The sequence below is a fragment of the Chelon labrosus genome, assembly GCF_963514085.1.
Source record: "Chelon labrosus genome assembly, chromosome: 7".
In the NCBI taxonomy this organism is placed as follows: Eukaryota; Metazoa; Chordata; class Actinopteri; order Mugiliformes; family Mugilidae; genus Chelon; species Chelon labrosus.
Window position 1 is genome coordinate 17,512,108 of NC_140343.1, and position 24,461 is coordinate 17,536,568.

Genomic DNA, 24,461 nt, shown 5'->3' on the forward strand with positions numbered 1-24,461 from the left:
GTAAAAAAAAAAAAAAGTTCAGGGAGAAGAGAAAGGAAAGAAGAAGAAAGAGGAAGTATCAGAGCAGGTGTTAGAAGAGATGAAAAGAGAGAAAGCGATGGAGGTAGAGAGGAGTCTGTGTTCCTCTGCAGTGCATAATGAACGTTTCTGTGACGGAAAGGTATTAAAAAATTTGAGCTGTGCTGGTGGTTCGCTGCGCTTCTGTTGTCCCCCTTTCTGATATTTTCAAGAAAATTGTACTCCGATAGTGAAGTTATGAAGCACTTCCTTTAGTTTTTCATTTGTACAGTGTTTCTTTTGTGATCCCGCAGTTCATTACCGCCACGAAAACTTCTCCAAGCATCTTTCTAGGGACATAACGTTGAATTAAGACCACAGGACCTCGTTCCAGATCTGGTTCTTGCACCAAGTGTCTCCTCTTGTGAAATTATTGTCCTATGAGACAGTGTGGCCAAATGAGCAAAGAATACACAGAGTATGTTTTTACCTATAGAAGGTCACGTTGCTCAGTTCCTTCAGCCATCTGTCTAACTCCCAGGGAAACAGCAATACATTTTAATAAACCTGGTCACAGCTCCTAGAGCAGGGTCCCCCAATTAACTTTACCCAAGGGGCAAATACTGTGACGCATGCTACGCCAAGGGCTAAAACATCCCAGGTTGTTTTTTTTCCATTGCCCCAATAAATTCACTCTTGAAACAAAGTAAGTTCAAAACCACAGTCCTACATCAAGTGGCACACAGCTGGAAAGAGGGACCCCGAGGCTAAGATAACTATGACAGCCTTTCTACAAAGGCATGACATACCACTGCGTACCACCAATAACATCAATAACAACCAGTGCTGATCGTTAAACAGTGTAACAATCAGCAAAATGTCCTAAGAGACAGCTATTCCACAGAGACAGCTATCAGCAGTATCTCTACAACCACGTTCACCTCTAGAAGAGTTAGACAGAGAGGTCAAACACCACAATAACGCTATAACACATTATTAGATATTTGTGTGCCTTTTCCATCGTCTCTGTTCTCTCTTTGCATCTATTTGTTCTTTTAAATTAAGCTCTGGAGCATTTGAAGTATAAAATGTGGTATATGTAAATTAAATTATTAGTAATGTTGTTGTAATTGCCATGCCACAATAAGACTTATAGATGGTCCAGAATAAATGGGCTTTCACTCACCTCTCAGTGAGAGAATGACAGTGATGGGCTGAGGCAATCCTTCTGAAGTAGCTGCCATTACAACTGGTTGCATGCATAGAGATGAAGTGCCGCCTTCAACACACCGCTACTGTCTGCATGCATATCAGCTTAGCACTGGCATGGTCCGGTAAAATAAAACTAAACTGATCAATCCAGTCAGATTTAAACTGGCTGACTTTGTGTTTTTTTCTTTCGTGCAGGCTGTGGTGGTGACTTATGGATATTGATTAGTTGACAGGAGGCTAAGCTATTTAAGGAGTATTTACAGCTTCAGTACGTCACGTATTATAACGCCAGCAGATGTTCTACGCTTGTAGAGGTGTCGAGGGTCACCTTGTCAGCAAAGGTTACATAGCAAAGCATTTATGAACCTATTCATTTGTGAGTCTATTGATTGCGTGGAAAATTCCCATTACAGCAGCAACAGAGAGTCGCCCCGTATCAACTAACTTTCGCCGTCTACAGTAAACTTTCTGCTGAATCTGCTGAACCCTTTTCCAGTTTCCATGTGAACATGTTTAGTCCTCGGTGTAATTTCCCTTATCTTGAGGTTTTTCCAAATGCGGTTGAAACACAAACACGATGTGCCAATGTCCAACATTAACTTAACTTCAGAGATCTCTCCACTAACTCTTGAGAAGAAATATGTTTCTCTTTATCAACGTGTTTCTCCTCCAGTAACTTTATCTGTTACAGACTATATACCTTCCTCAAAGCTGCGTCAGCGCTATAGAATGATTCTGACTGCACTCATTATTATTCTGGTATTGGAGGGAAACACTCCGGCTTGTTTATATTTCTTTGAACCAGCCACAGTCACCTTGGGCGACGCTACACCCGGGATGCTGCGACAGTGCCTTTACAAAGTAGTGTCAGGGAATAGTAAATATGTTCCTTAGTGTTACTCAAAGCACTTTACACCTCATGAACGCTGGCATGCAAGGTGTTTGTCTGCCATTGGGAGCAACTTTTGGGTTCATCGTCTTGCTCAAGGGTACTGTATGAGGAGGGTCCGGGCATAGCAAATCTTCAGCCATGTGATTAGTGGACAGCTCAGTCACCTAGGCCCCAATTGTTTTCTTCAACATTTGCACACAGGGAGGTGTCATTAAAAATTCTTACAAAAGTAAACGCCAGAAAAACTCTAAAAGAAGTCCAATTTGTGGATTGTGACTGATTAACAAAATTAATTTGACAATTGGTGCCCTAGAGATGAAGAATGGCTTCCTAGCTGTATGTGACTCTTGCAGAAATGTATTAAACTGATATCACAGAAGCTCGCTTGAAGTGGAACCGAATGGTACACTGATGTTAGGTCAGTCACTGACGCAGCCGCTGCTGTCAGAGTATAAAGATCTGATAATGGCGGCATCAAATCATGAAAACAGATCATGAGGTGTCTGTAGATATTTACAAGCCATCGCTGAAAGAAACAAGCCAACCTTCTTTGTAACCTGTCCCTTTTAGGTTTCTGTCTCTGAGACTTTCCTTGTCATTTCCCATGGCAAAGAGGATTTTGAAAAAAGTAACAAGCAGACAGTGGAAGGAGAAGAGAACCCAATGTGAAATATAATCCTGGTGGCAGGTCAGGACATCGTGAGTGTCAGTCAACAGACCATAAAACCATAACGATGAGCTGAAAGATGAGAAAGTGCAGAGTAGGGTGGTCATTTTCCACGGATCTGTGGTTGCAAGCGACCTCTTGCACAAACACACTGTTCAATTAAATTTAGATTTAATTGATGAAAAAAATCACTAATAAACAGAGCTGTTCTGGTGTGATGAAGGAACACCTGCAGTAGATGTGCTCAGTTATTTGTGCTTTACGGCACCTGCGCAGTCATTTTAGAATAACACTGGCAAAGATGCAGACAGTGGATATACTGCAGCATGTAAATATCTGTCCTGTCCTCTCCTTATGCTAATCACACGCTGCGCCCACTCAGATAAACCGAAACCAGCTGCCATGAATTTCTGCCTATTTACTGTAAAGGTCCGTGCTGCCCTCACTTTAACCTCAGCCTCCTCCATCAACACCAATCAGCAAAGACACATCAATGGGATGATTATGCAGAGTGAGTGTTCAGACTGGCATCAGTCCTTCATGTTGCACTCTGTAGCTGTTTTACATCCATTTCTCCTAATGTTGAGAACCACACTATTAGGATGTTGCATTAATCAACACTGCACCAGTAATAGCCGTCCTTAGCTCCTCGGGCGCTTGTTGCGTATTCTTGTCACATTCTCACCTTTTGACGCTGGCTATCAGTAAACTCTCACTCGCGCTCCCCGTCCCTCCCTCACTCTACTCTCGCTTTCCCTTTCTCTCTCTGGACCGCTGTCATCTGCCCTCTCGCAAATGGCACAGTGAGCTGTCAGCCTTCAAAGAGTCACACGGAGGAGGCGGCAAAATGGCAGCGCGCGCACGCAAATGCAAACACGTGTGATTTCATCATCATTCAGGTGATCTTAAAGCGTCGAGCAGCAGAAATATCAGTCGGTGATGTGGATAAATGACCCAATCAGTCAGCTGGAAGTGTGTGGCCTTTTATTTCCTAACAGCCGTTCACTAAAGTCTGTGGGAATATTAATCGCTGCAAATGTACTCCCCACCCCTTTCCGTCTCCCTCTCCTTCTCTCTCTCTCTCCCTCTCTCTCACTGCCTGACAGAGGGAAAACGGGGGAAAAGAAGATGACTTGAATAATGTCTAAATATTTGAAGAGGTTGATGTGATGTCTTTGAGCCTCACTGTCAGCGAGTGGGAGAAGAAATCAGCAGAGACTAGGTTGAAGATCTGAGGGAAAGAAAACATGCCTGTTTATTTTTGATCTTTTTCTTTCCCTTTCTTCGTCTCTCTGTCTTGCTCTGTGTTTTTCTGACTCTTTCACTTTCTTTTTCTGTCCTCTCTATTTTCCTCCCACTCTGCCTCACTGCACACGTAGTTCACTTTTTTTTTTGTCAACCTTAAAACACCAGGTGTTTGATTATTGTAATATACTGTACGTACTCTATGTAATCCCCCTAATCACACCAGGTCTGCATTTGTGTTTGTCTCCTTTTTTAAAACAATTGGATTTTAGGATTTATTGGTGTCTGTACTCGCTCAATACACTCACAGATTCCGGGCCGACAGCCAGAATGAACCCACAGCACATAGTGTGTGATTCAATGAAGGTGCACATGTTTAATTTATAGAGTTATTTGTGCGTCTCCTTTCTCTACGTGTGTGACACCTACCCTGACCGCCCTGTCCCTGTTCCTGTAGATAACAAACCTTTCTCCACCTTCAGTTGCCAAACTGGCCCACTCCCAATGCTAATACAATGTACCAGCTGCCATGTGGGCAAACACTTTGAGCAGGTTGCGACCAGGTCTGATGACGGAGAGAAAGAGTAGGTCTGCAGTCAGCAGAGAATCGGACTGCTGCAGTGCTTGGCTTTGGTCCCAAAACACTAGATGTAATGTTGTACTGGCCAATGCTCAGAAGCCGAAAAACATCCTGAGAAACTGAGTATTAACAATAGTTTAACCAATCGGATGACATGCATGACTACATCATTGTTACTATTCTGTCCATCACCGCATAAAGCCTGCCCAAATAATCTGATTGGGCCAGCAGGTCTCAGTTACATAATCATTTCCCAACGGAGTGACTCCTGACTAACTTTCCTCCACAAGAACTTTGCAGGCGATGGACGTTTGGGCTGGCCTCCAGGCTAAACCATATTTTTGTTCCTTCCAAGAGACTGATTTTGGTCCACAAAGCCAATATCCATTTAGCCACTGAGCTAAGTGGAAGCCAGTGCAGGAAAACAGCCAACGTTTTTAGTCACACAGTCACAAGTTAAGCAGTGGAAAAACGGTTGCAAAGCAATCCACCAGGCTCTACGTGCTCTTGCATGTATTTGATTGATCAAAGTCGTTTGCAGTGAAGCAAAACTTGTGCCAAGTTGAATTGTGTTGCTTGGCCAGACCACAGGGGTGCCGCATCAACAGAATGGCAAGGCAGGCATTACATTATGACCACCTTCCTAATAATTTGTAGGTCTCCGTTGCGCCTCCAGAACAGTTGTGGCTCATCAGAGAATGGACATGGGCCTTCTGAGGGTGTCCTGTGGTGTCTATCACCCTTTGGGTCATATGGGTTGAGGGGAGGGACCTCTGTGGATCATCCAACAGATACTTGATCAGTCTGGGATCCCAGCAGAACATTATATTGTCACAAGATGGGCAACGTTATCTTTGTTGTTACCATTAACTTTATATATTAACTATTGGTACCAGTGGAAATGCACTATGACTAGAGGAGTCCTGCACCTTCATCTCTTCTTCCTTGCTCTTTGTCACCATCATTATTCAACATGTTCTGTTCTTGACAAAAAAAAAGCCACTGGATTTAAAAAAAAAATAAATCAAGGCTCTCCACCAACTTAAAGATATTTTTAGTTAACTCAAGCTTCTTCTAATGCCAACTGAACTCATATGTAAAGAGTTTTTGTCACTTGTCTCCAAGCAATGCAAAAGAGTTTGGATGAAACCGCCTTTGTTAAAATAGAATCCTGAATTCTTTCTATCAAGTGACTCAACTGTTTCAAACATAAAATACAAGTAGTGAACTAACATCCAGAATTATAAGTAACCCGAGAGTCCCCGCTATGAATTGTGGAAGGAAACCTGTTCTAAAATAAGCAGCTCATGCATACTAAAGTCCAAATGTGATGTTAAACCCAGCACCGTCTTTCTCTGGAGAGACAGCTCAGACCAGAGAGCCGCTGAATCACCCAGAGGAGGCGGAAACTGTTAAAATGGCTAATTGGGTTTCATGTCATTAGCGTGTTTCGAGGTCATCAGACTAAATCCCCAGACTACCAGGAGAAATTTGAGCAGGCAAAGTAATGAAGCAATCCTCCACATCTACAGAGTAATTGTGAGGGCGACTTACAGCGCTGCTCAGAGGACACCACCAGATCAAACACAGACAGGAGGCAGTCGACTAATTATCTATGCTGAAATTCACAAGGTACCACAGGCACCGGGGTTTTGTGTTGGACTAACAAACAAAACAGTGCAGATCATACATGCAAGCTCTTTTTACTGTGTCTAGGTTTAAATAGTGTACGCATCATCAATTGCCTGTACCCAACGTGGATCTGCCAGAAGTTAAGCACTTAAAACCACTGAGCTGATGATACACGTCACAAGTTTTATTTATGTTAATTAAATGGATTTGTGTCGAGCGCATGACAGTTTTCTGGTGTGTTAAACCTCATTCCATATGTAAGGAAGGGCTGAGAATTTCTTCAACAAATATCACTTGATCCGTGTCCTGATGCATGAATCTCTCTTCCCTCTGTCACTCTGCCTTAAAGCCACCACAGCTGTTAATCTGCTCTGAGTTTAGCTGTTTGTCATCGCACCTGCTTAATAAAAGTTAAACCCATGTGTGCTTAGCTGTGACAAGGTTTGAATATGGCTTGAAACTTTTTTTTTTGATAAAAATGCAGAAGTGCCACAGTGAAGTTTTTATACAGAAAGCTGTGGGACACTTCGTCCTTGCCAGATATGAACGCACATCCTCGCGGATCACAAAATCGGAAAGACACTCTTAGGGTGCATTCGAGATGTTGCAGTCTGAGCCGCATGTGACCACGCTGTGAAAACGAAATACAAGCGCTGTTCATTCTCTGAAACAGCATTAGATAGCGATCCACTGTTTTGAGGCAGCAGCTGATACAATCCCAAGGGTTCACTAAAGACGAGAGACGTGTGTAGGGATGCATTTTAATGCCAGGTGTGAACAAACATACCCAGCGCTTCCTACTTGTGATGGGAACGCATGTTAATACCAGTTCTGAACAGGGTCTTTGAAATAAGATTATTTTTTTCACACAAAACCAGCAGTTTTTTTTTAAAATGTTAAATGTTAAGCATTGTCAAACAGAAGCATGCAAACTGCTTAAAAACTGTCCACATTTCCAGGAGACATACTGCATTTGTTAATACCACAGAAGTACATTCATTCATTCATTCATTTTCTGTATCCCTGGGGGGGAGATGGCTAGAGCCTATCCCAGCTGTCTCACAGAAGTACAGTGACACCCAAAATGATGTGCACCCCTCAGAATATTCTACATTTCTGCATAAAAAAATAGTCAAAATAGCAGAAAAAGAGAACAAATGAACATGAAATGAGCCGATTTAGCAGTTGCTCCCCATTTCTTCCAAAAACTTCAACGTGGGGCTGAATGGATGCATGTCAGCCAAGCTAGCAGATGAATGATGAACGGAATATCACCAGAGCATACATCCCCCAGCCATATGCAAACATTATTATGCACGTTCTTCATTTCTCTCCCTCTCTGTCTGTCTCCACTTGCAGCTGACATACGTTCACATGTTTCATTTTTGACATGAAGGAGCTTTATGTTTACTGTATGAGACAAAGAAAGTTCCTTCTAAGCGCTACGTACAAGTATACTGTGGTATGCCGCTGCCTGTTGGACACACTGTGGGGCTTTCAACACGCGGCACTTTTCCTACACATTTCTCCTCGTCACTGATCCCTGTCAGGAAGTGAATTTGTCCCTTTCAGTCTCACTGGAGGCAGTCGGTGCGTGTGTGTACAGCCTCTGAGTCAGCTAATGCGGTCACAAGAAATAAAATATAGTTATGTTTTATGTTAGCAAATTCACACTGATTCAGTGAGGTGAGTGTAACCTAACCTCATTTCCCGAGCCAAAATGTAACTGATGAGGCAGTGTTACTATGACCCAGTACATTATGAAATGGAGAAATTATATCATTTAACTTCACAGCAGTGTATCTCAAATGGCCCTGAACAACACTCCCAATGGAGGAGAGCTCAGCGGTGTGAAAAGCAAAGGTTTCGAGGCCTTTATTTCATATTCGCCTGCTGTATAGAAAAGTTCTCTTAATGGACTCCTATCCTCTCCTCCTCCTCCTCCCTTCTCTCCTCTCTTCCTCTTTCCACCGACCAGACTGCATCTCTCTGCATACTAAGCAGGGCCCCATACGGCCCAATTTGCACTGCCCAATTTACTGGTGTCGCTTCAGATTTGTTGGAGGAAAAGCTGAAGCCATATCCCTGATTCCCACACTGCAGGGAGGGAGGAGGGTGTGGGGCGCGAGAGAGGGTGAGGGCGAGGGGGGAAGCCGGAGGTTGCTCGGCTGACAGATCGAGCCCGAACCGCATCAGCTATACATACATTTACACACATTCAGATGTGGATTCCTTTTGCGCACCCACATCTGCGCTCGCACAGACAAAGTGTGGAACGGAAAGCCACGCGCAGCCTGTTTGAAGTGTACAACTTAGCAGTCACACAGCTAACCCCCAGAGAGATGAGGAGGGAATAGATGAGAGAGATGAAGGGAGAGGAGGAGGACGGGATGGAGCACTGGGTGGAGGGAGAGCCACTGTGCTGACAGGACTGTGACAGGGCTTAATTACCAAGCGAGCGCTGCACACTGGAAGCAATTTCTAAGGATTGTTGTCATTTGAATAGATTAAAACGCCCTTTCACTGGGCTAAGCTGTCTCACCGTCGGCTTGGCTCTGCCGTGGATTAAAAGTCGAATCAAAGAAGGAAAGACACAGAGGCAGAGATGGAGGGACGGAGGCAGGCCGGCAGGAGAGGAGTCCCAGAGAGAGGTGAAGGCAGTGTGGTGCTGAAATAAAAAAAGGAATGAGAGGGACAGTGGAGGGAAGTGTTATGTGGATCAGTAGATAGACTTAATCCTGAATCCTCCCACCTCTTTTCTGCGCGCCACAGTGTGACAGTGTGGGTGTTTAACAATTAAAAAACCCACACTTGTCTTCTCACGAGGATTTTAAATGGACTAATAACCATCTTTTTCAATTTCCCCTCCCCTCCCTTTTCCACAATTCACCCCTGTGCACCTACAGACACCGAGGGCTGCGAGCACACGTGGAGGAAGTTTCACGGCCACTGTTACAGGTACTTCAGCCGCAGGCACACCTGGGAGGACGCCGAGAAGGACTGCAGGGAGCACAGCGGCCATCTGGCCAGCATCCACAGCGTGGCCGAGCAGAACTTTATCAGAGGTGGGTGGAGGAGGCAGAGGGACAGTGCAGGGTATGCAAATGCTGCTTGATGTTTACTCCTATTTGATTACATCGCAGGAAAACTAATGTTAAAAGGATAAGTTTGGGTAAACGCTGAATATTGTAAAGTCTCCAACCACTTCATCATCACCTTAGTCAGAAACAGTAGCTTAGGCTCATTTGTAGTTGTATTTACAGTTGACCATCCTCCTTGACAAAGGGTCTTTTGGTAATAGTTTATCAAATACTGGCCCCAGCAGGACCTTATAGAGTCGTTAAATCATCTTGAAGACGCGTTTAAATGATGAACACCTTCAGAAATTTATTATAAAACCAGCTGCTTTTCCTACTTCACACCTCTATAAGTTAAAAAGTGACACTTATTATATTCATATACTTTTGAACAATCCATCTTTCAGTTTAAATAAAGGCAACGACTCAATGGTGGAAATCTAACCAGCTCTCTCTGTCTTCACCTGATTGATATCTACCCCTTTATTATTTCCATACTCGGTGACGGCACCTCTTGCCGTATACGTATTCCATAACTCCGTAATAAATGTCTGTGTGGCTCAGCTGTGAGCAGCCCTTGTAGGGGTTTATTGCACTCCCTGCTGAGAAACACCCTCAGGAGCCAAGTCTGTTAAAGCTAAATAAATGTGTATCGCCATTTGTTACAATGAAATACGGCTGCAGGCTCTGGTGTAAGTGTCTGTGACAGGACATTTAATGCACTATCATATACTTTCTTTGAATGTGATTTATGCTGAAATCAATGAACAGTGTCTGGAGTAACTCCATTTGTGTCCTGTGCCGGAAAACGCAATGAGGCTGGTTTCGAGACAAATATTTCGGTATTTTTTAAAACAGAATTAATTATAATTCATTTGGAGTTATGTGAACATGACGTGAGACTTTCAGATCACTTGGGAAGTTGAGTTTGTGTGTCATATCAGCTACATTTACATTTATATATCTCTCTGGTTGTCTTACAACTACAGGATGAAACATTGCTTTAATGCTTCCCAAGTCTTCAAAGCATGTTCATCATGGACTTAAATATTTGGCCACAGAGAGCGGTTTATTAGTGCCAGTCAGCATTAGTCACTAATATCCATTTGGCCTTGCTGTGGCGTCTCACACACCTTCATTTCCTCTTTGTTAACTGGCAGCACTCCACAGCCACTTGAGGTGTAATAAGACCAGATCAACCAGCAATGAGCCCCTGTAATCCCGTATCCACCTTCTGTCTCAGGCAGATGCCAGGACAGTGCCAACCCTCTCGCACAGGCCCTTCTTCTACACGTTCACAGACACCTAAAGTGTGTTCAATTGCCTCGAAAATGGACATCTCCACCCCTGCAATACAGGGAGCAGAGCCATTAGTAAGATTAATGGGCCTGGTAATGATGATAATCAGATACACCATGATTGAAATTCCATTACATACAGTGTGTGCAAGCACATGCACGCGTCCAGCGCACATAGACACCCTAACACACAAATGAGATTAACCCAAAACACCACTGGGGAAGCAGAAATCTCATCAGCAGTGCACCGCAGACACAAACACTACATCTCCATTATTGTTCAAGTCACAGCTGAGGGCCGGCCAGCTCTGGGGCTGTCAGGATTCACGCGTGGAACCGGTAGCACAAAGAAGAATAACAACACAATATGTAATGTTAAAAAGCAGTCTGTTGATTTTACACATACAAGGAGAAACACTTGTCTGGTGGGTTCTGTTGCTCTGGAGGAGCTTTGTGAACTCTGAGAATGTAAACACTGATTAAAACATGAGGGTATAGCCTTTAAAACTGAAAGCCTGCAGAGTCAGAATGAGCATGCAGACATTTATTTGGCATGGATGGACAAGTGAAAACGCTCCATCAGCAGTTTTTTTAAACTTGACGTTAAAGTCATTTTAACCGTAACCCCACCAGCGTCATCTCGTCCACTTTATGGCTCTCTTTTTATGCTGCACACCAGCAATATTCATGAAGGCATTATTTTTTATTTTTGGATTGTCGTTCCATTCTATTCTTCTAAATGCAACATTGCCAGTACGCCTTGAGGGAATTTATTCAAATTTGGCACAAACATCATCCAAGGATGAACTGATTAGAATTTGGTGAGCTTCACTTCCAGGACAGGGTTGTCATCCAGCAGGACATCTTTGTTGTTTTTGTAGCATGTGATGAAGCACTATAAAATTGTGTACTATATATAAATGTATTCTGTTGCATCTTATGCAGGCCTGAGCCACGACAACACCTGGATTGGACTGAACGATCGCACAGTGGAGGATGACTTTCAGTGGACCGACAAGATGGACCTGGTGAGGAACTCACTCTCTGCAGTGTCTCATAGCCAGGTGTCGATCCCAGTGGAATTTAAAGGGGAACTACTGTTACTACTGCTACTGTGGCATAAAATACGGTCATTTACTCACCCATATAACTTTTGTGTAATAACTCCGGACTAAACGGGGAATAGCACTAGCGTACGATAACAAAATATGGTGAAACAAGTTTCGCGGCACATAATGCGTTATTTAGAGGCTGCGTTTTGGTGCCCCAGTCACTCCCACTATATGAATATATGCAGATCAAATTATCTCCTGAAGGAATACGAATTGCACAAAAGTTATATGGGTGAGTAAACGACCATATTTTATGCCAGAAATAAGGTCCAGGTTGTAAAAAACAGCAGTTCCCCTTTAAGGCACCAGAGAAAGAGAAAATATTTGGAGGTGCTCAACATTGCAGAGGGCGTGAAACATCGGCAGTTCATTTTCAGCTGCAATCTCAATTTTTATTACTTGGCTGTTACACAGAACTGCCTTTTTTAGGGTTTCTCAGATTTGTTTCTGCGTGTTTTCCGATGTGTGCGCAGCAATATGAGAACTGGCGCGAAAACCAGCCTGACAACTTCTTCGCCGGAGGTGAGGACTGCGTCGTGATGATCTCTCACGAGAACGGCAAATGGAACGACGTGCCCTGCAACTACAATCTGCCCTACGTCTGCAAGAAGGGAACAGGTGAGTACAGTGTGGTGGACGGAGAGGAGAGGGTGGTGTTGAGAGTTCTGCAGTTCCAACAGGTGATTAAAATGACTGACAGAAAGGTAAGGAGGCAGAGAGCAGGAAAATGTAAAAGAAGAACACCGGAAAAGGAGGAAGTGGCTGCAAGCTTTAAAGAGTGACAGGACAGAAGGCGGCAGAGGGAGACTGATGAAAAGGGCAAAGGAGATACAACTTTTACTTTGCCGTCAGTTCTTTAGTTGAAAATCCTGTTCAGTCTTTAAAGTAGATTCAGAAGATGGAAAGGTGATGAAATGTTTCTGGAGTGTTTTTTATGTAAAGCAGCTCACAAGTGTTACAGCCCGTTTCTGAGGCGTAGACGCTGACAGCACGCGTACCTTCGGGTGGTTCTGAACATCCTGACTGTGTCATGCTTTACTTTACGCACATCTCCTTGCGGTGGAAGAGATTAGCACTGAGTCTCTTCAATCAGTCCACGTACTTCACACTTGTTACCGCTCACCAGCTCTCTTCCTCAGATCCCTCATCATCCCCTAGCTCCACTTTAGAAAGTTTTCCACGTACTGCTCATATCACAGCAACATTTCATCTGCCAGGTGTGGAGATATTTTCTGCTTTACGTCCAGGAAACTTCAAGTCAGAAACAAGTGAGCAAATGTGCTGGTTAGTGAAGCGCCTACATACACTGCTCTCTCCGTGTCCCTTGCTGCAGCTGGCCCGGTTGGGTGTCGGAGTTAGGCCTCGCCATGCTCCTCTGAGAGCCTATTAGAACTTATTTTTGCCACACATTTGCATACAGGTCAGACTTACAACCAATGGCAAGAGGAGAGACGTAGTGATATGTAGCTAGGTGGAGATTAGCAAGCCTCTTCAGAGAAATACTGGGACACATGAAGCCACTGGTGGCTGCATTCTCTAAACTTACCGTGGAGATTTAAGTTATAAAACGGTGCCTGACTCTTTCAGCTAGGCAAAGTAAAGTGTATGATTTATAAGGTATTTGTAGCCTTCTACATTCATTATATGTTGCTGTTTAACAGTGGTCAGCAGAAGTTCCCCCCCGCATCCATTTTTTTTTAGTTTTCACTCCAAACTTATATACATCAACGATGTCATAACATTCTATATATTTAAAAATCATAAATATGCCCGATTGTTCTTTAGTGTAACTGTAAACTGGACTCCTGTGCTTTGCTTTAAGGTGTAAAGCAGTAAATAATCTAAGCAGGTGTAAAGCGGCTTACACCTGCTTAGATTATTTACTCTTAGGTTGTCTGGTTGAAGTGTTCTTAATACAGGATTATCCCAATAACGCCATCTTTATAATGCTACATGGATGTTGACAGTAGATGCAGGTATTAGTTGGTTAATAATAAGTAGATACATCAATCAGTCATAACATTATGACCACCTTCCTAATAAGGTGTAGGTCTCCCTTGTGCCTACAAAACATTTGTGACTCATCAGAGAATGGACATGGGCCTTCTGAGGGTGTCCTGTGGTGTCTGGCAACAGAATGTTGTTAGTGGGGGCCTTTGGGTCCTGTGGGTTGACGGGAGGGGCCTCTGTGGATCATTCCACGGATACTTGATCAGTTTGGGATCTAGTGAATTTATAGGCCAGGTCAACACCTTGTGCTGTTTTTCATGTTTATTTTAGTTGTTCCTAAACAGTTTTGTGTGTGTGTCTGTGTCAGGCTGCATCCTGCTGGGGAAGGCTGCTGCCATCAAGGAGTGTCATTGCTATGGGGTGGGGGTGCCTGGTCTGGTCTAGGTGTGTGGTACATGTCTAAGTAACATCCACACGAATGCCAGGTCCAAAAGTTTCCCAGCAGAACATTGGATTGTCACAAGATGGTTGATGTTATTTACTTCACCTGTCAGCGACAGTAGTGGTTTTTAAGGCACTTACAGATAAAAGGGAGAGAGGTACAACAAGTTCTCAACAATTGATTTAAAATGTATAAAATGCTCAAATGCTCCTCGCTTTACCAAATGGTGCTGTCATCAGAAACCACGAGCATGGAGAACGCAACTTCTGAAGTTTCCTGAAAGAGTCCTGCTCTGTTCTTGTTTGAAAATAAAGTGATTTCCCTCACAAGCAAGGTGTTGCACCACCTCTGATGCACCCTGTCACAAGTTCCCGACATGCAGCCCACCTCTGACCCTAATCAGTCACTTATAATCACCAGCATCTTTTCATCTTCTCCCCACTTCCCCCATGCACCGTCTTGTCTTATCAGCGGGGGTTTGTCTGCTCCATGCTGATCGTTCCCCCACCTGATTTCTAATTATGAGTGCTCATGTGATCCGTTCGTCTTCTCATCACATGAGAATGAGGCTGTCAAAGTCTGTGATCATCCGCCTGGGGGTCAGTCAGGATGACGTGTCGCGCAGATGGTGACAAAAAGAAAATGTTTCATTCATTTCAGAAGAGGTGAGAGTGTCATCTGATGAGATGGCGGAGCGAACTCTCATCATACATATTATTTGTACAGACCAGTCACACAAGCATCCAATCATCAATCACATAGTGAACATTAAACCTGCTGATTTCACACCATCTCTGATTTCCTAAATGTATTTAGTGAAAACTGCCTCCTAAATCTCTGCATAAAGTTTAAAAATTGTATACAAATGGTGAATAAAACGAGTGATATACTATATAATGCTGATTTAACCTGATTCAACATTGGCAAGTGATAGTTGATTGCCAGATCATTTATAAAGTTTTAAATTTACGTTTTGACGAGAGCGTCACATAGACTCCCTTGCCTCCGAGCTCCTCCTGCGAGGATGAGGACATGTAAGTATTATGAAATTATTCCACTATTTTTGATGGGTTATTATGTACAGAGAGAGGAAATCTAATTCTGCATGACACGCTCAGCAGACACGCCGAGCGCCTTTGGGAAATGATAGACTGTTGTCAGTGCCTTCAGCAGTTCATGTGTCCATTGGTGTGAAATGTAATCATCACGCGGTACACATAAACCTGCCATTTCTGAAATGGGAGATTTGAAATAAAAGGGGAAGGCCATTTGTTCTGTATGAAGTACCAGCTTACAGTGTGAGGTGTTGGTGAAATACACAAGCCTCCAATAGATGACTTTTTGTTGGTATAGAAGGGAATGACATGTTGAGAGGCATGTACTGTATACGCCTGTGTCTGCTGAGGAAAATATATTTCCAGTTTGATCATATTTGTTTCGATTTGTCTGTTATTCTGAAGATGAATCTGGAAAGTTACAGAGGACAGAGAAGATAAAATGAAGCGGTAGACCTTCTTCATCAACCCTACCAGATACAGACTACTCACCTCATCATCCTGCAGACGCTGCTGCTAGAGATAGTTACAGAGATTCTGCACAGGGAGACCTAATGATTTGCTCTTTGACTCTTTGCTCCTCAAAAGCAAGAGGAAGTTTTACCAAAGTCCAACATTTCAGGAAGTAGTAACTACATTCTTGTTAGGAGATATTCACAAGAAGAGACCATATGAGCGTTCTCCTCTTGTGGTATTCACAAACTTGTAAGTGGAAATTTTGGTGAGATCTGAGTTCAGGAGTTATGTCGTGGTTTCAGAACTGGAGGATGTTAAGTTAATGTATTAGAATTCAGTCCAATGGAGTCTTTCTTCATCATTTTACAATATGTATATGTATGCATTTCCTGCGTTAAGTTACCGGTCATTAGCTTGATAAACTGTTAAACTGCCAGCTGTTGCCTAGAGGTGCCTAAAGCCAATGTTACCACGTGAACACTAAACACGACACCTTAGCATCGTAATCACAAGCTCACGAGCCCTGTGTTTCCTGAGCTTGTCCAGGCAGCAAAAGATGAGGTGACTTGCATCCAGGAGGTGACTTGCTTAGCTTGGCATAAAGACAGACGGCAGGGGGAAATGGTAAGCTTGTCTTTCTTCAACGTTGGCTGGCTTTTTCAGAGACATACCTGGGCTCTAAAGAGTGCCACATAGAAGTTTTTGGGTTCCTCTGCATAAAAATGACTGAAAACAACAGCCCTGAAGTCTTGGAAGTAAACAAAGAGAACAAAAAACAGAAAATGATTATTGTCTACACATTTATTCAACAAAATGAGCCAATATTGCATATCTGTGAGAGTAAGTGCTTGGGTAACAACAGCCTTGGAGCAGTTTCGTTCCTGTCTTCATTTAGGTTCAGCTAACAAACCTCAGCAGTGGTAAAGCAGTTTGGACTCACAGCAAGAAGGTTCTTGGTTTGAACCCACTGGTCAGCTGGGGCCTTTCTGTGTGGAGTTTGCATGTTCTCCCTGTGCCTGAGTGGGTTCTCTCCGGGTACTCCGGCTTCCTCCCACCGTCCAAAGACATACTTGTTAGGATAACTGGTGATTCTAAATTGGCTGTAGGTGTGTATGTGAGCATGAATGGTTGTCTGTCTCTCTGTGTTAGCCCTGCGATAGACTGGAGACCTGTCCAGAGCGAATCCTGAATCTTGCCCTATGACAGCTGGGATAGGCTCCAGCCCCCTCGTGACCCTCTAGAGGACAAGCTGTAATAAATAATGGATGGAATAACGGATAACAAACCTCTTGCCATAGCTCCATAGGGACATGAGATTGGTGTCAGTCTTCTCTTCTAACTTGGCGAGAGTAGAAATGAGGGTATTTCTCAATATGCTTTCCGTGATTATTATTCTTATAATAACGGCTGCAGTCAGCTCAGGTTTGGTCATTTAACGCCCTAATGTGCATGCTGGCACAGTGACAGCATCATTAGTTGTTTTTAGTGAGCCCTTTTTCCTGTGCAGTTTTTTCAAAAATGTTTTCTGTTAAAAGAGAAGGTGGGACTCCTTAGACTCAAATAAACTTTGGTAAATACTCCATCTGAAAATATGTAGTATTTGTAGTTTTTTTTAATATAAGCTAATACCTAGAGCATACCTTTCGTGAAAAAAAAAAATCAAAATAGAATAAAAATGCAAGTTTAGACTCAGACACACTGTCCTGTATAGCATGGTTGGTAAGCCAGTAAACAGTAAAATAAAACTGTTGTGTCTCAGCTGGTCTCAGCATCTGTCGCTGATGATGTTCACACAAAGAAGCCCTGCAGTTTGTTATTTAATAAACAATATTTATTAACGGTCTCCATGCGGTACTCGCTCCCAGTAGTGCTGTACAAAGAATACACACACACATATTTCCATGTCTCTGATTTGTTCTATCATGATTGCCAGTGGTTATGTGGATGCTGTGAGACCATATAGACGAGCAGCTATCTGTCTGCAGCTCTCCCCGTCCCACTAACTCACACTGACGACCCCCCACCACGCTGGCACAGAATATACCTCTGGAAGCTTCCTGTTCACAGCACACGAATGTTAAGCAATGACAAATGACTACCGAAAGACCACACGTGTATTTTGAAAACTTCACATTTCTCTGCTTTGAAGATGAAACAGTGTGTTTAGTGTATTTTATAAAGTACATTTTATAATTGTTTTTTTGTTTGTTTTTCAAAGACACCAAGTCCCTCCATTGCCAGCAGCCATATGCGTCCTTTAGCCTTCATTATACAAAGATCCTTCCTGACTCTAATAATCTCCCATTAAAGTTAACGTTCCCTTTTGTACCGGCTCGAGTACATTTTGACCGAGCTTCCCTGCTCTGTGAGAAATCATTTAACAGTGCAGGGAGACGAAGGCTAATGGACACCTACCTTTTAGCCCAGCATTTGTGTCAAGTCAGTGTTTGTCTTCTAGGTGGGAAGAGCTCATTGCCCCTGAATGTGGCAATAAACCTTGCATCTGTGTCAACAGCACTGCTTTCCCTTCCTAAGAATTGAAAAGGTATTAGCACAAGGACAAGGGAATTAAGGAGGATTGTAAATATTTTCTGATTTCTGTGGATTAAGTCTTGTTGCGGCTGCTTTTAGCCATGCAGCGTGTAAATGACATTCAAGCCTGAAAAGTAGCACATCAGACTCTTAGCTGGCTCTTAGTTTTCTGCCTCAAATGACAGTAAGAGTAATAAATACACAAAATTGCACGGAAAACTGGTAAAACTAATAATGTCTGATCAACGTGTGAACATTTGGGAACCACTGCTCTCAGTTTTATCCTGTCTGCTTGCAGTATATTGTCAATCTAGTGTCAGTCTAATCCAAGCATAAATCAAATCCAAGGTCATTAAACCTTATAAACGTTCCATGGTTTTGTTGCACATTATGTTTAAATGTCGTTATGAGGATTTAGCTTCAGATGCAGGAATGTGGTTGTTTCCATATTTAAAATACGTTTGCCTACTGTTTTCACCGGAGCACTGTGGAGAGTTGTTTGAGCGTTCCCCGGGGCCTGTCCGTCCTGTCAGTCTCTGACCGGAGTGTCAGTCCTCTCTCCATCTCAGCTCGTGTGCACATCTTTCTGATCGTGCCTCCACTCTTTTTGTGTCTGAAACGCTGTTACTTTGACAGGCGTCAGCTCACAAGCAGACTGGGACAGACACGTTGTCCTGCGAACACTCAGACTTTAGTCTCATCCCTACAATCAGGATACACACTGAATGTTATAGTTTTTGTGGAGTATGCTTGTAAAGCTCGTTATTGTCTAAATACTTTCTTAATCGACTAATCACTCATTAGGAAATGTGAATAAAAAGAAGCAGACAACCTGATTAATACTGTGTATATCTCTGCCTCTGCAGTGCTTTGCGGAGCCCCTCCCACCGTGGATAATGCCTTCCTGATCGGTCGGAAGCGCTCCCACTACGACATCCACTCCATAGTGCGCTACCAGTGCGCCGACGGCTTCCTGCAGCGCCACGTGCCCACCGCCAAGTGTCGTGCCAATGGCAAGTGGGACCGGCCTAAAATCATCTGCATAAAATGTGAGTGCTGCGCGGCAAGATTTCCACAGAGCGTGACGGCAGACAACAAGGCTCAGAGCTGTGTTTCCATTTGTTAGGTCATTCTCACATTTCCATTTGTCTCATTCCTGGCAGCGTCGGTCCAAAAGAGCGAGCCTCTTGCATTAGCTGCCCCCGGGAGCTGCTGTCACCGTGTGCATTCATGCTTTCCATCCCTGCTCTCATTATTATTAATTGCGAGCAAAGAGATTTCTGTGGTTGCAGACTGAGTTCAATCTCCTGGGCTTCCTTAGAAGTGGTGGGGTATCCTTTGAAGTGTTTTATGCTCGAGGTCAGGTTTTTACTTTTTTCGTGCAGAACAACAGATAGACAAAAAAGTTGAACCAAAGCAACTTCCATCATATCCTACATTGGTAGTTTTGCGCATGTCCTAAATGGTCTCTTATCAGTTTTTTCTCGTATCAGTCAATAGATGATGTTGCACATGTCTTTGCAGAAGCTAGCTCTTATTTTAGAATCTGATATCTTTTATCACATCTCTTATACACCTTGCCTTTGAGTTTTTCTTTGCTCACTGCGACTGCGGCATAATAGATGTCATAACTTTTCATTAATTCCTGTGTCTTCAGAGGAGATATAAAGGTCTTGATACAAATATTAAAGAAATCCTGCCATGTATTTCAGTCTCTCCGCTCACAGTTTGACACTAATGATGACATACTGAAATAATGTAGCTTCTGTTCAAATTGATAAAGATTCCTTTGCTTGTGACGCTTTATCTCCGCGCCGAGTTGTTTTTATGGCTCAGGTTTATAATGTTGTTATCGTTCGCCGCAGACGACGTTTCTTTTTTGGCAAACCCAGAAAGGGACGGGGCAATCTCATTTGGCAGTACACTCCAGGAACAAGCTTATGCCGAAGCTGCGCGTGGGTGGCTATCTCAGTGTGCCTTTCGCTGAAGGCGGCCAGTCTGCGCAGAGCGGGATGAAACAGATTCCCTCGGAGCGATGGGAACGGTTAAATGAACAGCTCAGGACGCGTGGTTTTGACCTCCCTGCTTCATGGTCCCCTCTCTCTCACCTCTTAGCCTGATTACGCCTCCTTCTCACTATCTGCTCGGGAGCCTCTGATGCCCACCGGTGTTTCATCTCCCTCTTACGTCAGCTTTCCAAACTCGCCTTTCATCTTACTCCATCTCTGACATACTTGTTTAATAAATTGTCTGCCCTTTCTCTCATTTCACCGTCTCTCTCTCTCTCTGTCTGTCTCCGCTCTGTTTGCTCCACCAGCCCGGCGAGCCCACCGCTACAGGCGCCACCACCACAAGGGCAGGAGGGAGCGCAGGAAGCACAAGAGGCATGGCCACAGAGAGGGAGGCCACCACGGAGGAGAGATGGGTCACAACCACGCCCACTTCTGAACCAAAAAATAACCCCCCCCCCCCCCCCCCCCCCCAACCCTTTCCTTTCCTCCTCTGCTGCCGGCTGCAGTTTGCCTGTCTCCCCGTCGTCCTCATTTCCCCAAACACTACTTCAAAATTACAGCTCAAAACTCTCTACCCAAGCCCCCTCTACCCACATCACCCCCGCACTACACAGTCCTGCCCTTAGCTCCAGCCCCTGGCTCTCCGAGTCCGTATCATAGTCAGCTCTCTGAGGCCTGCCACAGCGCTGCCAGGCGTCACCAGGACGATAAATAAACCCCTTTGTACTCTTTTTACTTTCTCTGTTTTACTTCCTGGTCTAGTCTGTCTCTCACCTGCCCTCTTACAAGACCCAGTTACTCTCCCTCTGAGCTCAACGATGACCTGAAACACGGGGCTACGCTGACCTGTTTTTAAAAAAAAAAATACCTTTGAGATCCGCACCGAACATTCTTCAGAGCGAAGTGGTTTAGTACAAGACTGCAAATAGGGATGACATCACTGAGAAAGCCGTATGAGAATCGGAGGCGGCGAGGAAGACATCGCGTCGTTGACTTGAGCCTTTCGTCATTTGAACTCACAGTTATTTTTTACGAATATTCAGTGTTTCTTTCCTTGACTCTGCTGCTTTTGGTTTGCTCTTTGTAAGACATTGTACTTGACTTAAAGTGACGCCGAGTTACCCTGAAAGCGTTTTAATTGATTTTCTTTGAATCAGAGGCCGTTGTGATTGAATTATTTGATTGTTAGCGTTGTGTTTTCTCGTCAGTGTAAGACAGTTACTTTAGATCAGGAGCTAAACCCCCAGAGGAAAAAATGGAAAACATTGTCGCGTCACATCAGTCACTTCTCAGATGAACAATCTCAGACAGCTCCTGCTGTGTCAGACACCCACACCTGTCACTGTCAGGGGTTAATCTGAACGTTTGATGTCAGCTTGTCTCAGCTCAGCTCAGCGGTCCACGTTTGTTTTTTGTTGTTTTTTTTTCAGAATCTGTGAATGTGTGCAGTGAATTAATGGAGGTGATGCAGCAAGGTAAGGTTTCATCTATGTAATGTAAATCAGCTTTACTGGCCAAGTATGGACGCATCCAAGGAATTTGTTCTCTGCATTTAACCCATCCATTCATACACACTCTGACCAGCGAGCAATGAAAGGGCTGCTCAAGGGCCTAGCCGTGCATGTAGATGGGATGTGAACCTGTGATGGACAGTCCCAAGTCCGCCTCTCTAACCACTACCACAGCTTCCCCCTAAACTAAACAAAAAAAAATTACAGCACCTGAAATTTCCAATCAGTCTCCCGTCGAAGTCCTGACCGGGTCCAACCCTTCCCAGCTTACGAGATCAGATGAGACCAGGTGTGTTCAGGGCGGCGTGGTCCTAAGCTCAGGGGGCTGATTCTAGTGGATTTTCTGTTGCGTATGCCACAATAGCATCAGTACAATGAAACAGGGCAGATCACTGCGCAGTGTGTAATATATGTCCTCTGTGTAAAACATCCAAACTGGTCATTTTACCTTTAATGTCATTAGTGAGGAAGCGCTGGTCTTGAATCAGGCTTAAATCTGTTGAATTATTCTCTCCCCAGGGGCAGATAGATTGTTCAGTAGCACTACAAACCACAGCCTCCAAAATGAAAACACAGCTGAACAAACAGCTCTCACAGTTATCTGAAACAAGTCCTGCATACTATAATAAGATTCTCATGAAGGTTATATGAGAACGTATTCATTTTCACTAGTGTGCCTGATGAACTGAGCGAGTGTGTTGTTTCTTGTCTTGTGTTGCTCAGACGTGAGACACGTACGTCACCGGGCCAGTAGCAGAGAGATGATTCATGAGAAAGTTTGGCTGAAAACCAGTGTTTCCTGTGAGGCAGTGAGGACAAACAGCAAAGATAGTGTCTGTTAAACTAACATGATAACATGCATCAAGGAGTGCCGTAAACTCAAGCATTCCCCTTTCTTACATCACGTGATTCATTGTCAGTATGATGGTATGGATCAGAGGAAATGCTCTGAAGATGAAATGACTGTAGTGAACGGTACAGGTCTCTGTTGATTTAATGCACCGTCTGAAGCAGGATGGGTTGGACATGGGCTGGAGAACAGGCGGCTAAGACTAAAGCTGATGAGTTTTGCTTCATAAATCAATGCCGTGCGCACAGTGTATGAGGATGAATACGCGGCAGAGGACACACAGACGCTGAGCATTCACTCATCTGCGTGTGTTTATGGACTGTGTAAGTGTTTATGACTGAGGACATTCACAGTTTCTGAGCTCCCACTGGATGATGATGGAGAGGGTCACCAGAGATTAAGGCCATTTCTGGGGCAGACAGAGTCCTTTGTGCTCACGGCGCTTTCACACCTGAGCTCACTCCTGCCGCGTGTCCGGCTTTAAAAAGGGGATTGAAATGGATAGACCAAGCGCTTTGCTCTCTTTTTCCTTCCCCTTTACTGCCGGGTTAAATTGCTGTTTCTTTAAAGCCAGCACTTGAGCTTTGAGCTTCTGGGATTATGCCCCAAACACTCACTCCAGCACTTTTAGCCTTTGTGTTTCTCCTTCTCATTGTTGCTTTTTTTCCTCACTACCTCTGCTTAAGCACCTTCCATCCGTCTCTCTGCTTTCCTTTCATTTTACAATAAAAATAAAGTGAACGATAAGCACGGCGATATTCAGTTAAACCTGCTCTTTATTGGAGTTCTCTCAGCAGTTTTTCAGCAGCTTCTCACGTATCTTACGTATAAAAAGAGATCAGGTCATGTAAAGGCACGTTAGCTCAGAGAATCCCTCCCCCATGCACATTAATTCCTCGCCTTTGTTTGTCCCTTCTCACCTTGGCGATGACACCACCCCTCCACATGGAGAAGAATGGTGAACCTACACCTGTGTATCAGTTTAATTAATCTACCGCATGACTAATTAACAAGTTGCATTATCTGCAGCGCCGCAGAGCCCCGATGACAAGGGGAGGGTTATGTAGACGGACAGCCGGAGGAAGGTGCAGGGTAACGGACAGGAGGCGCGGAGAACTGTCACGGCCGTCAAACCTCTTGTCGCTCTGCAGATGTCAGGCTGACACAGGCTGCTTTTTATTTTTATTTTTTTTGTGCCTTTAGTGGAAAATGGATTGACCACGGGTGGATGGATGAAAGGGCAGACAGAAGACCCTCTCACAGTACTTCAAATCAGAGTTGATGTCCCGAGACAGTGTAATTACAGCGGTGTAAAGGTTCTGCCGTGTGACAAGACCAAAAAACAATGCAATGAAGTGATAAGGAACTGAATGGGAGGAGAATTAGACAACAGACTACTGTGTACTAAGGAACTGGTCCGTGTTGAGGTTTAAAAAGGATTACAGAGAGATTTCCGTTGATTGGCAGCTCTGTCTTCTGTCACTTCTGCGGATATGGTTAAGCCATGGCCACTCTGTGGGCTGTGTGTGTTTGTGTAAGTGAGCTCTTTGCCTGAGGTACATCCTCTGGGACTGGACTGCTCTTTTAAAGGCGTTGACCTTTCTTAGCTGCAGCACAAAAACAGTAACTCTTTCTGTTTTTCAATGCATTCAAACACCTACTTTCCCTCTTGAAATTTCAAACGTCTGCCTCTCTTTGCTCTCGAGTCCCCCTTTCAATCTCCTCTCCCCTTCCCTCGTCGTGGGCTTTCTGCTTATTGGCTTTTTTAACTGAGCCCCGAGGCCACGCAAACAGAAAGCGACAAAGCCTTATAATTGCGAGTCTTAATTATGAAGATGAGCGAGTCGACAGAGGTTTCTGCCAGCTGTCTCTTGGCTCAGCAGCGAGCGCCACGCCTGAGGGAAGAGCAGCGGGCAAAGCACTCAGCGTCTTCACAGCCAG

At 44.1% G+C, this 24,461-nt stretch overlaps 1 protein-coding gene across 1 annotated transcript in view; it reads left to right on the plus strand.

Moving 5' to 3' along the window:
- Nucleotides 1–20,595, plus strand: part of ncanb (neurocan b) — a gene marked incomplete at its 3' end in the record, with an annotated part of 110,234 nt that extends 89,639 nt beyond the window's left edge. Inside the window, exons 11-15 of the mRNA XM_084548803.1 lie at nt 9,132–9,290; nt 11,546–11,628; nt 12,186–12,330; nt 19,014–19,196; nt 20,465–20,595. Coding sequence (XP_084404929.1) covers nt 9,132–9,290; nt 11,546–11,628; nt 12,186–12,330; nt 19,014–19,196; nt 20,465–20,595 — 701 coding nt within the window. The remainder of the gene's footprint in view (nt 1–9,131; nt 9,291–11,545; nt 11,629–12,185; nt 12,331–19,013; nt 19,197–20,464) is intronic.
- Between the last annotated feature and the right edge of the window lie 3,866 nt (nt 20,596–24,461).